Source organism: Eptatretus burgeri, chromosome 9 (genome assembly GCF_056783735.1).
Source record: "Eptatretus burgeri isolate ZD-2024b chromosome 9, Ebu_testis_v1, whole genome shotgun sequence".
Classification (NCBI taxonomy): domain Eukaryota; kingdom Metazoa; phylum Chordata; class Myxini; order Myxiniformes; family Myxinidae; genus Eptatretus; species Eptatretus burgeri.
In genome coordinates, this window is record NC_140969.1 from 30374414 (window position 1) to 30396047 (window position 21634).

Genomic DNA, 21634 nt, shown 5'->3' on the forward strand with positions numbered 1-21634 from the left:
CGGGGCTGATAAAAGCGACCGTGTTTGTCAGTCCAGTGAGGAGTAGAGTCGAAGGAGAACAGAGAGTTAAGACTTCGCGGGCGGTGGAGTTGGCAAGAAGGAGCTGGTCGTCGTGTGCGTGTGCGTGTGCGTTGGCGTTGGAGTCGGAGCGGAGGGGACGGAGCTGTGGAGAGGCGGCGAGGGCAGACGAGGGGGTGCTCGCGTCGTGCAGGGAGCTGCACCCCAGGGAGGCCCACAGCGCGACCTGGCAGAGGTGGAGACGCTCGTCGCGGGACAATAAAAATCCTCTATACCCCGAGCATCAGCAACCCCCTCCTGTTTCCCCCCGCGCTGAGATAGTGCGACCAAGGGGGCACCTTTCCCACCCCCTACCAGACACTGCCCGCGAGGCCCGCGGAGTTGAGGCACCATCGCCGCTCCGCGTCTCATCACCAGACGGGTAGGCCCGACCCGGTCTCGGCCTCAGGCCCGCCTCATCCTTGAGGGTATTCTTTTCCTTGGTTTTGGGTATGTGTTGTCGGCGCCGTCTGTGAAGTAAAATTGTATAAGTGTTGCCGTGTGCTCGGTAGTCGGATAGCTCTGCATTGTGTTTCTCTTTTATATTTGCTTTTTGTGTAAATTGAATTGTGTTTTTCTTTTCTGTGTGCTTTTGGTGGAATTGAATATGTGTGCTTCCCGTGTGCCGCGAATAAATGTGCTTTGTGTTGAACTGTTTCCCGCTTCGCTTCGTCATTTCTTTCTTTGAATCCTCATCTTGCTTCACGTAAAGGGTTGGTAGTGGGCTGAATACGCCCGATAATTAATCGAACCGTCGAGGTCGACGAATAACACCGCTCGGTTATCCCGATAGTACGGAACGGGTCGCTTAAGTGGCCCGTGTCCGAAGTCGACCTGCGGCGAGGTGCGATCGCCCGGTCTACCCTCCGTGTGGGTACTTTGGTAGGTCGGATTTGGCGAGCAACCCTATCCCACGCGGGGGCTGATTGGCTCGATCGCGGTGAGACCGAAAGGTCCACCCGTGACTGGTTCCCGGCGTTAGTCCGAGAGGGTCACGACTGGATTGTCCGTCCGGTGGGCGACGTGCCGCGATTCGAGTTACGTGGCCGTCAGCACGCCGGCGGGCGCGAATCCGCAACACTGGTGTCAGGTCGTGCGATACAAATCCATCGCCCTCCTCGCGGCACTGGTATCGGAGAACAGGAAAACGGGCTCTCCTGTCTCCAATTAAATTCACGGGAATCGGTCCAGGGGTGAGAGAAGCGACCCCCGATTCCCTCCAAATTACGAGCGAGCAAAATTAACCCTTTAAGAGAAGCAAGATGGCGTCTCAAGGCGAGTGGGAGCCGGGGGTATTAGAAATGTATATGTGTAGTAATGTAGAGTCCATGGTCCAGGATGGAATCCCCGTGCAGGAAATGTTGATTGTGCAGGAACACGGACTCGCCCAACTGAACCCAGAGCCCGAAATGGGTGCGGCAGCGGCCGCGGTGTATGACACCTCCCCCCCCCTCTCCACCAAAACCCTTCCCCAACCCCTGCCGAAACGGCTCACTCAAGCGCACCCGAAATGGCCCAGCTATGCGCCATGCTGGCGGCAATGACAAACGAAATGAAAGGAATGAACGAAAAGATGGATACAAATACAAATGAAATGAAAAACGAAATGAACAAGCAAATAAACGGAATGGAAGCAAACATGAAGGAGGAAATGAAAAAGCTCCGGGGTGAGACGCAGAACATGGGCCGATGCCTGCAGGCGGGCTTGAAGGCCGTTAGCAGGGAACTCGGAATGGCGACTCCACGTGTGGGAGCAAACGAGCTGGAAGGGGGTGCAACGGCTGACAGGCCCGCGGTGGAGGCGGGTAAGGAAAAAGTAATTCGGGAGACAAGAGACGAGGTGAAAGTAATTGGGAGGGAGAGAAAAGAACAATTAATACGGAGAGCAAGGATGAGGTACGCGGAGATCGTGAAAGAGCAAGGAGTGAAAAACAGGGAAGGACGGGAGCGACTTAAAGAGAAAGCAAGGTTGACCTACATAAAGATAAGGGAAAGACGCCAGAAAGAAGCAGAGACCAATAAACACGATGAAGACGGGGTGAGTGACGCACACACACACACGGAGGTAGTGGAGGATAATGGGGGTGAGCTCGCGGAGCGTGTGGGGACCCGGTGCGAGCAGCTGGATGGCCTCCTCCAGGAACGAGGGGAGGGAGTCTGCCCCCTTGAGGCGAGTCACGACCAGGTGAGTTCGGTCGTGCTTTGCGAGGTTGAGGGGACGAGTGCTGTGGACGGGTGCATGGAGAGCTTGGGGGGTATAGAGGCCCCGGAGACCCTTGTGGGGACTCGAATCCCCAGTGTGGTTGTCCCTGTGTGTGTGGTGCAAGGTGTGAGTGCGTCCCCGTGTGTGGAAGCGACCCCGTGTGTGAGTGGGTGGTGGCGATGGTGCCGGAGTGCGTGCTTCCCAGCACGCCGTGTGTGGATGAGGCCCCGTGTGTGGAAGAGGCCGTGTGTGTGAGTGAAACGGCCAGTGTGGATGAGGAACCGCGGTTGAGTGCCCCCGCGTGTGTGGGTGAGGCACCGTGTGTGAGTGAGGCCGTGTGTGTGGATGAAACGGCCAGTGTGAGTGAGGCACCGCGGTTGAGTTCCCCCGCGTGTGTGAGTGAGGGACGGTGTGTGGATGAGGCACCGCGGTTGAGTGCCCCCGCGTGTGTGAGTGAGGCACGAGTGAATGGAGCACCACGTGTGAGTGGTATGGGTTATGCAAGGGAGACCGTGTGTGTGAGAGAGCGGTATGTGAGGGAGATGTCGGTCGGCATGCGGGAGCACGCAGCCGCGTCTCCCGGTGTGAATGTGATGGAGTGGACTGTGTGCGTCGTAACACGCAGGTGTGCGTGGGTTGAATGGCGACGACGGAGACATGTGAAGAAAGAAAGCCGAGTGGCGGCTGTCGTTGTTTCGCGGACCGTGCCGGGTTCACCCAGCAGTGAGCACGCGGTTCGTGCTGTGCAACGCACGAGACCACCACGTGCTCGCTTGCGAGAGTAAAGTCCCGGTCCGGAAACGCACGCGGTGGATTTGCCGATCCCGCGGACGGACAAAGTTTAGGCAGGTAAACGGATTTGGACCGGACGGGTTCTCCACGCGATCGTGTGTGTTAAGCTCCAACGGGCAAAGCACATGTGTTCGCGTGGGAAACCCCTCGAGACGTGGGGCTTGTGTTTTTTTTTTTATGCGCACGGTGACGCCATGGCTGCACGTGGGGTTGGAATCCGGCAGGAGGGGTATCTCTGCCGGATGGTACCGTCCAAGGAGGGACGAGGAACACGTGCAGCTGCATGACGTCACGGGCAGGTGCAAAGTGCGCGAGTTGCCGCGCAGGTGCTGCGCATGAAAAAAAAAAAAAGACAAGCCTCACTTTCGGGTGCACAGGATTCCTGCGCAAAGGGTGGAAGACCCCCTTGACCTGGGCACAGGATGGAAACTAGTTAGGGGGAAGGGTTAGCTTAGTTAGACCGACTTCATGGGGCAGGGGTAAGTCCTCATGGAGTCCGTGGAATGGATTAGGAAGAGGGATGATAGCGAGATTTAGGTTGGGAAATAAAATGGGATTATTTTGGAGACAGAGACAGACTTTGGATGTGTAGTGGGGACGTAGTTTAGCTACGTAGTGTTAAAAGGAACGTGCTGTAGTTTAAGGGACGACGTGGGAGCACGAGTTAGTTAGGGGATGTAGATAGAAGGATGGCAGACTTCAGCGGTGTGTGTGTTGAAGAGTTGGAGAGTTGTGAGGTGAGTACATGGTGAGTGAGTGAGGCCAGCGGGTCTGTGTGAGTGGAGCGAATGGGGAATGCATGGTGCGATGAGTGATTGGGGGGAGGAGTGACTCCCGCCCAAGGGACCCCGGGGTCAGAGTAAAGTGAGTTAGCTGGGTTAGTCAAATTGAAAAATGGAGGTCGTTTTGCTGTTGGTGGGAAAGTAGGCTCGAGACCCATTTGGAGGGGTGCAGGAGCCCTGTTGACGGGCTTGGGAGCGTGGCTGCGAAAGGTGAGTATCGCTGAGTGGGTACCCCGGGCACCAGGCTAGTCGGCCGCGGTAGGCCATGGGCCCATGGGGGGCCGGGATAGAGTAGTGGGCACGGGTGCGCCTGCTTGGTGCGGGGGCCCGGGGCGCCATTAGCCGCGTGGGCAGTGTTGTGGGCACGGGTGACCCTCGGAAAGGGGCCCGGGAGGCCGGCCTGCCACGTGTGCGTTTCAGGGGAGGTGCCATGGGGGGCACTCCCCGGTGTTAGGGAGCTGGTCGGCTCGGAGGCAGTGTAGTGCCCGGGGGTGCCATAGCGGGAGATTCGGCAGAGGGTCGTGCCTGCCAAAGGGAGCCACGTGTCCCAGCCAGGAGACCGTGTGAGGGCACGGAGAGAAAATTGGGGGGCGAGGCCCGAAATTGTAAGGACACCAACACAGGCGATGGGAATCTGGGTTGTTAGAACCAATAGTTTAAGCGAGAGGCGCTTGTTGAAAGCCCCGGGGTAGTTTAACAGTTAAATGGTTAGGGTAGATTAGGAGATGTACCCCTCTGCACCATCCATCCCCTCGCTGTCGTTGTGGGCCGCTGGACCCACTTAGTGTTAAGATCGCTGAACTCTGGGGAGGCCATTCTGAGGCTTCGTTGGGCCTCGACACAGGACGTTAGCTCTCCCTTATTCCCCTCCGGGAAGGGAACGTAGGGGTTGGGAGTAGGCTAGGTGACAGGATAGGTTTGCCGAACAAGGACGATAAAGGGGGTTAGGGGACGATTTATAGGGGGGAAGTAAAAATAAAAACAACAAAAAAATAAGTTGGGGCTAAATTGGGGTTTGACAAATTAAGGGAGTGGGTATGTACAGTGACAGGCAAAGGCGATAGGTTGGGAGGGAGACAGGTAGGTAGGTCCGAGCCCGCCCTCCAAGTGGCCAGCACCACCGCACTCCCTCCACCAACCTCCACTGAATGGCAAGAGCTGGCCAACTTCATCGGCTGGCCGTGTTTTGCTTCAAGGCGGAGGCCGGCCAACTTCGTCTGCAGCTGCTGTGCTGCAAGGCCTGTGCCGGCTGGATCGTCTGCAGCTGCTGTGCTGCAAGGCCTGTGCCGGCCAGTTCATCTGCTGGCTGTTTGTCTTCAAGGCCTGTGCCGGCCAGTTCATCTGCCGGCTGTGTTTGCCTGCAACGGCCTGGTTCTGCGGGCTGAGTTTGCCTGCAGCGGCCTTCTTCTGCGGGCTGTGTTTGCCTGCTGCCTTTGCCATGCCATGCCCACTGCCCCTGTTCACCAGCCCCTGTTCAATTTTTGCTTTGCCCCCCCTGTTCATTTCCATGTGCGCCAGGATCAGAAAGCAACAGTTTGCAAGCTGCGACAACTGCCCTGTTGGCAGCTACAACACGGGCCTGCAGTGGCGGCCCGTGCACCGTGTTTGTGTTCACCCATCCATTCGTTGTGCTCATTGCGTGTGCCACTTGAGCTGGCACGGAGACTGCGTTGTGCAGCCCATGCACCGTTGTGGTTCACTGCGTTCAGTTCAAAAGGGAAGGCCTTGGACTGCGTGTGAGCAGCCAGCCACGTTCCCTGTCACCTGCATTGTTTGAGCCAGAGACTGCATGTGGGCAGCCTGGCTCCCTGCTAACTGCTTTCTTTTGCAGAGTTCAATGATCCTGGGCCATGGTTTAGTGTAAAATTTGTAAGTTAAGGTTAAGATGTACTGTAAATATGAGTGCGCCCCCGGCATGTATGTCTTAGCGCCGGCAATTTTATTTAAGTCGTCCGTGTGAGTGAGTTTGTTTAGGTAGTTACGCAGCCCTCAGGTTATTTATTTTGGGGACACGAATACCATGAATGTCGCACTCAGGGATCTGTAGGTAAAATGTACTAGGGGAAAACTACACATGATGGCACACGAAAATTTGACGACTCGGGACGAGTCTGTAAAAAGGGGAGGCGGTAGTGTTGTGGTTACCAAATTCGCAAACCACCATTCAGGTCCCTTAGGTGAGGTATCTCGGTAAGTACATGTGTAGTTAGGCCCAAACCCGTTGTCTAGTGGGAATACATGTCATTTATGCGTGCTGCGACTCTTCAGGATAGCCGTTTTTCTTTTACTATCTTTATTTTGGACCAACCGCCATTGTTACCACCACAACCACAACATCAACCACCAACCACAACGCCGCTTCACCACAACCGCCACGACCTTCACGTCACACCTCGCAACCGTCGCATCGCCACCGTTCTTGCGCCGCCTGTGGGTACCGGTGTTGGACTCGTGCAGGGCGCGCGCCGAACAGCGTGTACAAAATCACGGATTTTGTGCTTCAAAAAACGGATCAAAAACGACACACGCCCACTTTTTGCCGTCCAATCGGTGAGCGAGGGGCGAATTGGCCCCGCCCCCAGGGCGTTGGAGGGCGATCGATATATGCAAATTTATGGATCAAAAAGCATTCACGCCCACTTTTTCTCGGGCCAATGGGGAGCGAGGTGAAAGGTCGAAGGGAGGGGGTCAAAGATGAGAGGGCGAAGCTACGGGGCTGATAAAAGCGACCGTGTTCGTCAGTCCAGTGAGGAGTAGAGTCGAAGGAGAACAGAGAGTTAAGACTTCGCGGGCGGTGGAGTTGGCAAGAAGGAGCTGGTCGTCGTGTGCGTTGGCGTTGGAGTCGGAGCGGAGGGGACGGAGCTGTGGAGAGGCGGCGAGGGCAGACGAGGGGGTGCTCGCGTCGTGCAGGGAGCTGCACCCCAGGGAGGCCCACAGCGCGACCTGGCCGAGGTGGAGACGCTCGTCGCGGGACAATAAAAATCCTCTATACCCCGAGCATCAGCAACCCCCTCCTGTTTCCCCCCGCGCTGAGATAATGCGACCAAGGGGGCCCCTTTCCCACCCCCTACCAGACACTGCCCGCGAGGCCCGCGGAGTTGAGGCACCATCGCCGCTCCGCGTCTCATCACCAGACGGGTAGGCCCGACCCGGTCTCGGCCTCAGGCCCGCCTCATCCTTGAGGGTATTCTTTTCCTTGGTTTTGGGTATGTGTTGTCGGCGCCGTCTGTGAAGTAAAATTGTATAAGTGTTGCCGTGTGCTCGGTAGTCGGATAGCTCTGCATTGTGTTTCTCTTTTATATTTGCTTTTTGTGTAAATTGAATTGTGTTTTTCTTTTCTGTGTGCTTTTGGTGGAATTGAATATGTGTGCTTCCCGTGTGCCGCGAATAAATGTGCTTTGTGTTGAACTGTTTCCCGCTTCGCTTCGTCATTTCTTTCTTTGAATCCTCATCTTGCTTCACGTAAAGGGTTGGTAGTGGGCTGAATACGCCCGATAATTAATCGAACCGTCGAGGTCGATGAATAACACCGCTCGGTTATCCCGATAGTACGGAACGGGTCGCTTAAGTGGCCCGTGTCCGAAGTCGACCTGCGGCGAGGTGCGATCGCCCGGTCTACCCTCCGCGTGGGTACTTAGGTAGGTCGGATTTGGCGAGCAACCCTATCCCACGCGGGGGCCGATTGGCTCGATCGCGGTGAGACCGAAAGGTCCACCCGTGACTGGTTCCCGGCGTTAGTCCGAGAGGGTCACGACTGGATTGTCCGTCCGGTGGGCGACGTGCCGCGATTCGAGTTACGTGGCCGTCAGCACGCCGGCGGGCGCGAATCCGCAACAATATATTTGACATTTTGCAAATTAAAAATACATATTTGCACAACCAAACACACACCAGAGACGGGTGTGGATAACTTTGACATGAACACACACACACACACACACACACACACACACACACACACACACACACACACACACACACACACACACACACACACACACACACACACACACACACACACCTCTTCCCTCCATTCAGAAACGAGTGAGGGTAATGAAGTGTTAAGACCAGCTTTGTTAAGTCCTCTTAACAAATACAACACCAATTGTAAGGATCTTGGGGAGGAATCAAAGCACCGAGCTACTTTCACTTTGGCATGAATCCTGCTGCTTGCATTTTCGAGCCAGTAAAATTGTTTGAATCATTAAAGTGATCTTTGTTCAAGTCTGCAAGTAATGGAACTCTGGGATATATTAACCCGGGTAAGATAAACAGAAGTAGGTGATACAACTGACTGCAAAATGAAGAATAACAAGAGGGAGAATTGCTTTGCAAAACATGACCCTACCAGTCCCGATGAACATTATGTGGGCGATGTGTAACAGCATGTTTGGTGCTGAAAATAATAAAATTATCCTGATGTACATACGTGAAGCAAAACCATGAGTACGGCTTATGTGCATCGATAAATAATACATCGTGGTTATATACCTGGGATCATTCCAATTGCACCGGCACATCGACTAACACCCGGGCCTGAGGCCTGCCGAGCTGTGATGTTTCATGCAATGGCGGCGCATGATTTTATTTGGAGTGGATTCATACCAGCTGTCCATCCAATGGGTGTAAAGCAGTGTAGTGGAGTGAGGGCAATGGAACACTGACGCCATGTATAATATGTGATATTTTCTAAGTTTAAAAAGTTGACTGTGAAAAATTGACGAAACGCCCTGAAACTCAAACTTGTTCTGCAACACATCATAATTAAGCCATGTTCCAAGTTTCAGTTGAATATGTTAAAGAGTATGGGGAAAAAAGTCTGAAAAACCACAGGTGGGACGGAGAGGGGGATAGAGGGAGAGCAAGCCTATAGTCCTCTCCGGTGAAACCGGTACGGGACTAATAAAGTGACTATATGAGTGATTTGGCACTCACTAATGGGATAGGATAAGCAAGATGCAGCCTCGTGTTGGCTTAATGGTTCGGGTGGTGGCTTGGGATCTTAGGATCCTGAGTTTGAGCCCCGTTGGAAACTGAATTAACACCAGGTGGGGTTGACTCAGCCTGTCATCCTTCCGAGGTCAGCAAAATGAGTACCAGCCTACTGGTATAGGAGCACAGCATCAGCGGCACAGTCGTGCCCCAACAAAATGATTACAACCCGGCAGCCAAGCTGCCATACTGTACGCAAGAAGAAGAAAAAGAGGCAAGATACATACTCTTGCTCTGTTGCACAGCCGGCTTCTGCCTGTTCTCTGGATCCAGAACATCTGGAGGTTCCATTGGGTTTCCCAAGTACAGGCTGAAACAAAGGCCAAAACAGTCTCAGAGTACAGTCTCCCAGCATACACTCATGTACTACCTCGTTGCACCCAAATGACAAAGTGTACCCAACATAAAGGCCCTGTCACACCTTGACGATTTAGCCAGCGTATGCCTGACGTATGCAAAATTTGGCTAAAACGCTGGCACACGTCGAATACGTTATGGGTAAGTTTGTATACGTTAAGAGCATGCTGGCATACGTCGTAGTACGCTGGCTTTTTTTTGTAGTACGCTGGCATACGTCTTTGTACGCCGAGGTGTTAGACAAATTTTCCATGCTTGAAATTTTTCGACGTATGCCAGCGTATGACTCTCACGTTCCGCATAATGCTGGCCATAAGTTGTAGGCACGTTATGCGATCGTTGACACACGTTACTTGTAAGTTACTCATAAGTCGAAACACGTCGGGGTAATGTTTAGCGTACCCGAAACTTATTTTTAACCTATGAGAACGTGTTGTAGGCACGTTACGCGATCGTTGACACACGTTCCTTGTACGTTACTCATAAGTCAAAACATGTCAAGGTAATGGTTAGCGTCAGTGTTCCAGACTCCCTGGTTCTTTTTTTTTTTTTTTTCGGTATGAAGGTGATGTTGACACTTCGATTTCTAGTGCAGTTATAATATAATACAATTAATAGGCTGCCGCTCAACGATTGAAATCATAACCGCACTAGAAATCGAAGTGTCAACATCACCGTCATACTGAAGAAAAAAACAAACAAACAAAAAAAGCAGGGAGTCTGGAACATTTTTTTACCTCGACGTGTTTCGACTTATGAGTAACGTATAAGTAACGTGTGTCGACATGTGTCAACGATCGCGTAGCGTGCCTACAGCGTATGCGGAACGTGTGTCATACGTCGAGAAATTTTCAAAATGCTGAAAATTTCGACGTATGACGACGTATGCCAGCGTGCTTTTAACGTATACAAAACTTACCCATAATGTATTCCACGCGTGCCAGCTTGGTTCGGCAAATTTTTCATACGTCGGCATACACTGGCTAAAACGTCAAGGTGTGACAGCGGCTTCACACTTCGATGTCTAGTGCGGTTATGATTTGAATCGTTGTGCGGCAGCCTATGAATAGCCTACGCCACGTGATCGTCGGCGATAGGCTGCCGCGCACTATGCACAAGTTAGACTGTCGTTGGGTATAGGTTGTGAACGCCGACAACACGCTCATCATTCGTTGGTATAAGTTATCTATATGTGATTAAAACGTACTGTGTACGTTACGCATGCGTCCAACACGTTATTATATGCCCAAAACTTAAAAAAAAACAACATCAATAGTTCAGCATACGCCAGCGTTTTACATACATTTTGAGACCTTGCCATACGCTGGCTAAAACGTCAAGGTGTGACAGGGCCTTAAGCAAAGCTCAAAATAGCATCATAACAACCAAAGTAGGCCTTGACTGTGTGTGTGTGTGTGTGTGTGTGTGTGTTTGTGTGTGTTTGTGTGTGTTTGTGTGTGTTTTTGTGTGTGTGTTTGTGCGTGTGTTTGTGCGTGTGTTTGTGCGTGTGCGTGTGCGTGTGCGTGTGCGTGTGATGACTGACTCATCAATTCGGTCTGGATGGCCCCAACTGCGATGAGGTTGTGATGCACCGTGCCCGGTGTGAATGAAGCTGTGCTTCAGTGGAAGGCTGATGTCATTTACAGACAGACCAGCTACTGATGTCACTGCATTCCTTGGGAATGGTCCTACCAGCAGTGTACGTTTGTTCTGGCCACGCCACCAGTAATTCTCAGCCCTGCCATGAAACAAAAAAAAAAGCAAAGATCAGATTGATGTGCATCTTTGTGCCACAAGCCCACCGAGCCTGGTATGTTCCACCACCACGCACCCAGCCAGGAAACGTCTCCGTGCACCCACCCAGCCAATGCTGAATGTACTGCCACACACACCCAGCAAGCACATATTCACACACACACACACACACACACAGACACACACACACACACACACACACACACACACACACACACACACACACACCCAACCTAGCATGTATTGTCACGCACATAACCGGCCCACCTGGCACACCAAATCACATCTTGCTTTTTATAATTATTTTAAAACATGCAAAACAAATATCGGGTCTAATATTCTATTGAATAGATGTTCTTGTTTCAAACTATCTTTTTTCAGAAATACTTACCTGCCATCCAAAATGGTGATGACATCATCAACTCGGATAGACAGTTTGTCCTGTTCCTCAAAATCATGCAAGGCACACATCTCTGTTGGCTGAACCTTATAAATGACAAAAAAAAAAAAAAACAGAAAGGTACATTTCAAATTTGAATGCAAAACTAGCACAATTCTCATCTTCAGATATACAGGTTTTAGACATGGATTCAGCAATGGTAGAGATGGCATCCTAAAAATAAAACCACTACTATGTTTACTACTATGTTTACGTTATTATTGCCCTACATAGTCTTTCATTTTCTTGAAAGTCATACATCACTGCATTACGTAAATATGGTGAAAGCAATATCCTCTTAAATCAGAACGATTAGCATACTTCATCATCAAAAAGGGCATGGAATCCATCATCGCAGCTGACATCAAACCTTCCTTTTCTCCAATGACCTGATCTCAAAATACAGTTTCAGTTCCGATTTAGACCGAATCATTCTTCCCTGGACATGCTGCTTCTGCTCTCCCAAAAACGGATGGAGGTCCTCAATCTCAGATACAAGAACAGGGCCGTCTCTCTCGCCATATCTCCAGCATTCGATACAGTCTGGAACCCTCTTGCTCTCGAAATATTCTGTCTATGACATCCAAGGCCATCTTCTCTCATGGCTTATGGACTTCCTCCACTCGAGAAGATAATACCTGTCATAGCTGGAGTGGCCCAAGGCAGTGACTTTGACCGAGTCCTGTTCCGATTCTTCATCAACAATCTGACTCTCTTGAAAATCCTTCATCTATTTGCTGATGACTCCACCCTCCGCAGTGGCATTCCTCATCTCTCAGATAGGAAGGCAAGAGCCTCTTTCCTCTTTGCAAACACTGATAAAATCATGAGCTAGTCCAATACTCGCAATATGTCTTTCAATCCATACAAATCTCACACTCTCACTCTCACGCTATCTCTGTCTCTCCGGAAGGACCATCTGGCAAAACTCCCATATACTTCCTAAACAAACCGCTCAGAGAAGTTCAGGAAGCCAAACTTTTGGGCCTCCCCATCAGCCATGATCTTTCTCGGGCAAACCACGTATCGAAATTTACCTTAAAAGCCAGCCGTGGATTAGACATCCTCCGTCGTGCAAAGTTTTTCCTTAGCACCTGTTAACCTACAAGACTTTCATCCACGACTCGATGTAGTATGGCTCTCCCCTCTGGGCTAGCTCCCATGCCGCACATCTTGCTCAAATTGACACCGTGGAAACAAAAGCTTTCAATATCATTGGAATCTCTCAGAATGAGGCTGAGTCAATGGGACTATCAGGTCAGTGGTCCGTCTGTCTCTGTCTCTGTCTCTCTCTGTCTGTCTTCTTCCGCCTCATTTCTGGACTTGCACCCTCTGCCTGCTCCGTGATTTGTCCTCCCCATCCCACCCCTCCCCCCACAACTCCAGGTATCTGCAGGATGCACACGGTCCACCATCAACTCCCTCTTGGTGAAACTGCCTAAATCCAGAATCACTGTTCACCTTTTTGCAATACCTGTGGAACCACCTTCCATCCACTAATTCAATATCATTCTTCCCTCCAGGTCTTCATGACAGCTGTTCACCATCATCTCAAGTCATCCCCCATCCAAAATCATAACCTTTTCTCTGCACATTAACACCCCCCCCCAACCCCCAAATTTTGCTTATGTATCCATATTGTCCACTCTTTGCATTCTCCCTTACCTCTTGTCATTACCTGCATATCTTTTGCTTTTCTGTCTCCATCTACTTTCTCCCTCTGCTCTGCTGAGGGTGTTTCTCCTTTCTCCTGCTGTGCCTTTTGTTATGTATCCATACCCATGATCGTTTCTACCCACATTAACCCTCCCCAATCACACCTCTTTCCATGTTTCCAGGTGATTGGGTTTCACCCCCCGACTTCCCGACAGTCTTCAAATTTTTTTTGTTGTTGTTGTTGTTCCATTTGTGCTCCTTCTGAAGTTTTTCCTTCCACTACAGTGATTGAGAGTTTGCACCTGTATCCAGATTGTTCACCCCTTGTGTCATCCTCCCTCTCAAATGCTCTTGTTCTTTCCTGGTCCATGACGTGTTCTCGCTCCTCCACAAGCCTTGACTGTATACAACAATAAATGGAAATAAAAATGAACACTCAACAACAAAACAAAACTCGAGAGTTCAGAGCACATTTCTGCAAGCAGTCTTGAGAAACAAGGACATGGGTGAGGTGTGCGAGCGGCAAATTTGATTGGTCATGATGACGTAAAATGCCATAATATTTTGTCCAAGTACTGCTAAACGGAAGGGTTTTGAAAATGTCGAAAAGGTGATGTGTGTTCTACAATGTTCAAGTATTTAATTCAAATGAAAATAAAATAAATATTTTAAAGGTTGCAAATTTTTTTTTTTCCGGAGGATGACCTCCATTGACACAGCGTCTTTTACACCACCTTACTTAGCAGGTTACATTAATTATAATTTGTGCCTGTTGTATGTGTCCTTTATGACATCCTTAAAAACAGTAAGTTTCCTGTTTGGAATGATTTTCAATTTTGTTTGACTGCAAGACAGGAATAGACTCAAACTAGAGGGGGAGCACTCGGTAGTGTGCAAAACCTCCGCCGCCAATACTGCTGGGTCACTTAAGTGAACCTGATATCCTATTCATTGTAGGTCAAAACGGATCAGACTCTAATGAACCACGATTGAATAAACTAAACTAGATCAACGCGCATGTAGAAATGCCAAGGAAAAAAAAAAAATCGAATTTTTTTGGAAAAAAAAAAAGGTGCAAAATTTGTTTTTTTTTCTCTAACAATTTTTTTGGGCAGGGGGGTGGGGGGTTGGAAATAACTTAAAACATGTAGAAATGCAAAAAAAAAAATTCAAATATTTTTCAACTAAAAATGTTTTTGAAAAAAAGTTGCAAATTTTTTTTTTTTTCTCCAACAAATTTATTTATTTTTTGGTTGGAAATCACTTAAAACATGTAGAAGTGCAAAAACAAAAATTCAAATATTTTTTCAAAATGGCCGCCATAGCGGCCATATTGGACCTTGGAGCAAGTCCAAAATCTAATGGCATGATCCTTGGACCATACCTAATCCCCTCACCAAGTTTCGTCGAAATCCGTCGAGGAGTTTTTTTCCGTAATACTGTTCACAAACAAACAAACAAACAAACAGAAAGGGGTGAAAACAGTAACCTCCGTCCATCTTCGATGGCGGAGGTTAAAAATTACCTTGCTCCTCCCTATGCATGTGAGATTGGGTCAAATTCAAAAAGCCAAGGTACTGCTAGGTAGTATAGGTTTTTTTCCGATTCGTGTTCAATTTAAATCAAGTTGTTCCTCGATCATAAACTGACGTTTGTAGACAGACAGACAGACAGGTAGACCGACAAAGTGAACCCACTTTTCGCTTTGGGTGCAGTAACAACAAACTCCTTAAACAGAATTATCTGCTATTTAAACACCTCGCTGTTATACGTCAGTTGTTGCTGATGCCATGTGTCAATGATAACAGTGCTTCCGAAGAATATGCGTAATTGAAAAATATCTGACAATTAATTTCTCTCTTTTTTTTTCTCTCCCCCTATTCAGTTGACCTCTGAAGCTTTTTGAAAACTTTGTCTGTAAAACATTATATAATTAACACACAACTCATGCCTGATGTTGGCTTAATGGTTCGGGTGGCGGGCTTTGGATCCTAGTATCCTGAGTTCAAACCCCGCTCAGCTGTTTTAATTAATACCAGGTGGGGTTAACTCGGCCCGTCATCCTTCAGAGGTCGGCAAAATGAGTGCCAGCATGCTGGTATACTGTGTAGGAGTGGTGATCCATCCAGGATTGTGTCCAATAGCCAAGGAGACTGCTCAAGCAGCACCAATGCTCTGCACAGAGTATGGTCCCAATGTCCTCTCCCAAAACTTTACATTCCTGAAAAAAAATCCCAAAACTTTTCATCAATGTTTTTTGGCAAATCCATCATATGGGAATTAATAATGTCGTTGCACACATGAGCATCTTGTCGATACAGTGGGTGCAAATGTACATAAACGCATCACCCGCTCATTAAACAATTATATTATGATTCTGGTGATATCAGAAGAGGGTGAGGGACAAACCTGGCATCAATTTCACTTTGTTGTGCAAAACAAAAACAAGAAAGAACATTCTGACATTGCAGACAATCACCAGTACTTGTTTTGTGTGGTGTATCTTGTGTGGCAAATAAATGGAAGGATGTACTAAAGGAAAGGCCGTTGATTGCAAATTAAAGGTCAAAATGGTCTTGCTGTAAATGTGTAAAGGTCAAAGGTTTGAAACGCTGGAAAGGGCAAATGGTCTGAAGGTCTAAAGGTCGAAAGGTCTAAATGGTTGAAATGGTCTAAAGTGTTTCAAGGATCTTAAAAGATCAAAAGGGTCCAAAGGGTGTAATTTCAGGTCTAAAGGGTCATAATTATCTGAAGGGTTTTAAAAGGTCTAAAAAGGATCAAGAGGTCAAAGTGGTCTACAGGGTATTAAAACATCTGAAAGGTGTGAATGTATCAGGGCCTAAAGGGTCCAAAGAAGAGTCCAAAGGTTTTTGGGTTCCTAAAGGGTGTAAGGGGGTCTATAGATTCTGCAGGGTCTTAAGTGCCTTAGGGGTCTTTGTAGTCTTAAAGCGTCTTGGGGTTCTAAAAAGTTTTAAGGGTATTAAAGGGTCTTAAAAATTCATAGGTGGCTTAAGGGTCTTAAACGATATTAGGGTTAAAAATGTCTTTTGGGTCTTAAAATTTAAAGAATCTTCGGGGGTCTTAGAGGGTCTTACGGGTCTCAAGAGGTCCAAAGGTATATAGGAGTGTAATGTAATTCATACATACTCATGTTCTGTGCGGACAAACAGACAGACAAACGGACCCAAATGCAAGACCTTCTCCTCTGCCGAGGGTAATGAGGATGCAAGTGAAGGCAAAATTTATGAAGGAAAAATAAAAACAACAATATAGACAAAAAGAGACATTTTTAAGGACATTATCATAAAAAGAAAACCACAAATTTTTCGTTGTGCTCTCTTGTGGTGAAATTCGCACAAAGTGAGTGAGTAATGATGAAGAACAGTCTAATACACACCCATCAACAGTCAATTATGATTGGACATTCTCTACTGATGCGTCATCGTCACCTCCCAGTGGTCAAGGTGGGAGAAGCCTGTTCAGTGTTCAGCTCTCCATTTGGAGGTTGCAGAGTCTGAGGCAGAGCCATTGAGGCTGACTTTGTTAATGGGTGTGTCTTAAAATGTTATTCATCATTACTCACTCACTTTGTGTGAATTTCACCTGAAGAGAGCACAACGAAAAGCTTTGTGGTTTTCTTTTTATGATAATGTCCTTCAAAATGTCTCTGTTTATGTCTATATTAAAGTTTTGTAGAACCAAGCATCTTTTTAAAAACAACAATCCCAGTAAATGTGTGAAAGACAATGAAGTGAGGAACGTGAGCTGTAACCAAGTACCTCTTGAAGAAAGTCTTTAAGAGCAAGAAAGGATGGTCGATCATCTGGTTTATGAGCCCAACACTGCAGCATTACATTGTAAGCATCCTGCGGACAGTCTTCTGGTTTGGGAAGGCGCTCACCCTCTTTATCTATTTTATGCAAAATCTGTGGGGAAAGACAAATGAAGACAATGCAACATTTATCCAAGTTTCAGCAAGAAAAGACAATCTTCTCGTGACATTAATACAAACGGATAAATGCCCTTTCTGTAGAAAAGGCAGTCCATAGGAAAATTTTGTTGCGTCTTCAAATTTTTGAAGCACCAACCACAGGTGTTACAGAGAACAATTGTCAGCAACATTGTTGCTTGCAGCAGTTTTGAGGGCACCGTTATCAACATTTGCGTTAAACCCTTCCCAAAGCATGTCCACTGAGGGCCTTTTTGTTGATCCCAACCTGGCTTGAACACTGTAGGAGAACCTGCTTTGGGTCAATCGGGTGCATATGCAAAGCAGTGATCCAATCAGTATTGAAGAAAGGATCATATGACCGATTGTTTATGGAGATTTTGACAAGTGTTATTTGGGCTTTAATATCAACATACAAACTGGGATAGAGGGAGAACAGTGAGATGATATATATATATATATATATATATATATATATATATATATATATATATATATATATATATATATATATCAGAAGAAGGAGACAAATGTGGAGGAAAAGAGGGAGAACAGGTTTCAGCATGTGTAGTAAATCGCATTGATAGAAATGAGTGATAACAGGAGGTGGTGGGGGCTGAGATGGTAGCAGACTTGAAATCCTGCAGGAAAGAGCGAGATAAACTCATGAAGGGAGTTCCACAGGTGAGGAAAAAGAAATGGAATGAAAGAAAGGAGGTGGACATTGAGTTAAGAACTTTGGAAGGATAACAAGGAAAGGGAATCTGGCAGAACGTGTGCGGCCTGGAGAGGCAGAGGCTGGGGGGAAAGGTGAGGGCAGGAAAGGCAAGACCAGATTGGAGTCAGTTTTAAAAATAATTCAAATTGGGATGTTGATTAAAAAAATAAAAAACACAAGGTAAGATAAGAAAAGATAAACAAATAAAGACGAAAAATACAGAAAGAATAAAGGCAAACAAAGTTACTATTTGGAAGACCAAATGTAATAATAATGACATCAAACGTAACAAAGATTGTATACCCTCGTTCAGACTTGTTTTGTGTGGTTTTATTGGAAGTATTTTATCGATGTACTCACATTCTAATTGTACATACTTTATAGATGTACTCACATTATATTGGTACATACTTTATCGATTTATTCACATTCTAATTATACATACTTTATAGATGTACTCACATTATATTGGTACATACTTTATAGATGTACTCACATTATATTGGTACATACTTTATAGATGTACTCACATTATATTGGTACATACTTTAAAGATGTACTCACATTAGATTGGTACATACTTATAGATGTACTCACATTATATTGGTACATACTTTAAAGATGTACTCACATTATATTGGTACATACTTATAGATGTACTCACATTCTAATTATACATACTTTACAGACGCACTCACATTCTAATTATACATACTTTATAGATGTACTCGTATTGTAATTGTACATACTATATGATAGACGTACTCACATTATATTTGTACATACTTTATAGACGTACTCGCATTCTAATTATACATATTTTAAAGATGAACTCATATTATATTTGTACATGTTTTATAGATGTACTCACATTCTAATTGTACAAACTTTATAATAGACATACTCACATTATATTGGTACATACTTTTGCGATTTATTCACATTCTAATTATACATACTTTATAGACGTACTCACATTCTAATTAAACATACTTTATAATAGACGTACTCACATTATATTTGTACATGTTTTATAGATGTACTGACATTCTAATTACAAACTTTATAATGGACGAACTCACATTATATTTGTATATATTTTATAGATGTACTCACATTATATAGGTACATACTTTATAGATGTACTGACATTATATTGGTACATATTTTATAGATGTACTCACATTCTAATTGTACATACTTTATAGATGTACTCACATTATATTTGTACATATTTTATAGATGTATTCACATTCTAATTGTGCATATTTTATAGATGTACTCACATTATATTGGTACATACTTTATAGATGTACTCACTTTCTAATGTATTCACATTCTAATTGTACATATTTTATTGATGTACTCACATTATATTGGTACATACTTTATATATGTACTCACATTATATTGGGACATACTTTATTGATGTACTCACATTCTAATTATACATACTTTATAATAGACGTACTCACATTATATTTGTACATGTTTTATAGATGTACTCACATTCTAATTTTACATATTTTTTAATAGACGTACTCACATTATATTTGTACATGTTTTATAGATGTACTCACATTCTAATTTTACATACTTTATAATAGATGTACTCACATTATATTTGTACATATTTTATGGATGTACTCACATTCTAATTGTACATACTTTGTAGACGGACTCGCATTATAATTGTACATACTTTGTAGATGTATTCACATTATAATTGTAAATACTTTGTAGATGTACTCACATTCCAAAGACAAAGAAACAAACAAACACAAAAAGACCTGTTAGTTTGATTTCAGTTGTGGGGAAGGTGTTGGAGACAGTAATTAAGGACCAGATGAGGAACCATTTAAACAAATACAAACTAATTAAAGGAAGTCAGCATGGGTTTATCAAAGGGAGTTCCTGTTTAACAAATCTTTTAGAGTTCTATGAAGCAGTGTCTGATTGGGTGGATGAGGGAAAGGCAGTGAACATAGTATATTTAGACTTTAAGAAGGCATTTGATAAGGTACCACATCGGAGGTTGTGAGCCAAAGTGAGGGCTTGTGGAGTGGCTGGTCAGGTAGCTAATTGGAATGCAAACTGGTTTGTGGGAGGAAGCAAAGAGTAGCTGTGAGTGGGAGGATGTCTTGCTGGGAGGATGTAAGTAGCGGGGTACCTCAGGGATCAGTACTCTGACCATTACTATTCATTATTTACATGAATGATTTGGATAATGAGGTAGAGTAAGCTTTCCAAATATGTGGATGACACAAAGCTTGGAGGTAAGGTGGATAGCAGAGGGGGTGGTGAACAGAAACAAGAGTATTGCTACTTGCATAGATTGGGCAAAAGATTGGCAGATGGAGTTTAACCTGAGCAAGTGAAAGGTGTTGGGGATGGGAAAGAACAATGAAAATAGAGATTACAGGATGCAAGGGGTAATTTTGGAGCGTGTCACACAGGAGAAGGATGTGGGGGTGGTAATAGATATGGGAGGTAAGCAGGTAGCACAGTGCCAGCCAGCTGTAGGTAAAGCAAGTAGGATTTTCGGTTGTATTCGGAGGGGGATCAATTATAAATAAAAAGAGGTGGTGTGAATATTATACAGGAATTTAGTGAGGGCCACATCTAGAATATTGTGTGCAGTTTTGGTCACCACAATTCAGGAAGGACATAGATGCCAAAGAGAGGGTTCAGTGCAAGGTTACTCGATTGATTCCGGGCCGAGCTAGACTCAGCTATGAGGAGCGGCTGAAGGAGACAGGGCTTTATTCACTCGAAAGGAGGTGGTTACGAGGAGATATGATCGAGATGTTTAACATAATGAAAGGTATAAATACGTGCAGATGAATAATTCAGCAGAGTAGACAGTGATAGGACCAGGGGCCATAGCTTGAGAGTAAAAAAAGGAGAGCTAAGATGGTAGTAAGGCAGGGGACTTTCACTCAGAGAGTAGTTAATGCATGGAATGGTCTCCCTGGAAAGGTAGTGGCAGCAGAAAAAGTGGATAAGTTTCAATTAGAATTAGATAGGTACCTGGAAGTTTTGGAGATAGAGGGACATGGGGATGTTGATAAGACTTTTAGGTAGTATGAGCATTGATGGGTGGTTGTGTACGTGTGTACGGAGTGCTGTTGGTAGGGGTCTTGTCAAGGGAGGTTGTGTGGTTGATGTTGTGTGTTTTTAACAAAGCCCATGCCCCCCCCCCCCAACGAGGGGAAGAAAAGGAAAAAAAAATACAAATGTTACAAAATAAAAATAAAATAAAATAAATTATTTCATTCATTAAAAACTTTTTTTGCATTTTCTTCCTTGGATCTTGTGTCGATGGGTTGGTGTGGTGTTCGCGCAGGCGTGATGGGCTGAATGGCTTCCACCTGTGTTGGATTTCCTTGTTATAAACAGAAAGACAAACGGCCCCAAATAAAACACCCTCTCATTTGTTGAGGGTAATCGTTAAGATAATTCACAGGTGTTTGTGTTTGTTTGAGGGTTTGTTTGTTGTGCTATTCCTCCTACAGTTCTGGGCCAATTACATCCAGACTTGCTACAGAGGATCAGCATGACCCCAATTAATGCATAGGGGTGCTTTTATCTTTGCCGGTGGTCTTGGGGGGGGGGGGTAAGGGTGGAGACACAAAGTCTCCATGTAAATATGTATCGTGTATTGCCACCTCCAGGTGGGGAAAGGTATTACAAGCCTCCACCATTTATGTGCAGTATTCCTGTCCCAACGTTTTCCAATGTAATGAGGTATTTTTAATTATAAGCAGCAGGTATGTTTTTGCTTCATGTACGTAACCTGAGTTATTTGTTTTTGTTGCCTATGCAGAGCTGTCAGTTGCCTATACACCGCCCAAATAAAATGATGCATCAGAAGAATGTGTTGCATGCTTGCAACAAGATCACCCTTAAGGTGGATACTCTGCGAGTAATAATA

At 46.0% G+C, this 21634-nt stretch overlaps 1 protein-coding gene across 3 annotated transcripts in view; it reads right to left on the minus strand.

Annotated features, from left to right (window-relative positions):
- Nucleotides 1–21634, minus strand: part of TNK2 (tyrosine kinase non receptor 2) — an 88766-nt gene that overhangs the window by 20768 nt on the left and 46364 nt on the right. For all 3 annotated transcript variants that reach the window (XM_085894590.1, XM_085894589.1, XM_085894591.1), the window contains exons 8-11: nucleotides 16813–16959; nucleotides 11330–11424; nucleotides 10727–10921; nucleotides 9054–9136 (exon numbers count right to left, since the gene is read on the minus strand). In XM_085894590.1, coding sequence (XP_085750716.1) covers nucleotides 9054–9136; nucleotides 10727–10921; nucleotides 11330–11424; nucleotides 16813–16959 — 520 coding nt within the window. The remainder of the gene's footprint in view (nucleotides 1–9053; nucleotides 9137–10726; nucleotides 10922–11329; nucleotides 11425–16812; nucleotides 16960–21634) is intronic.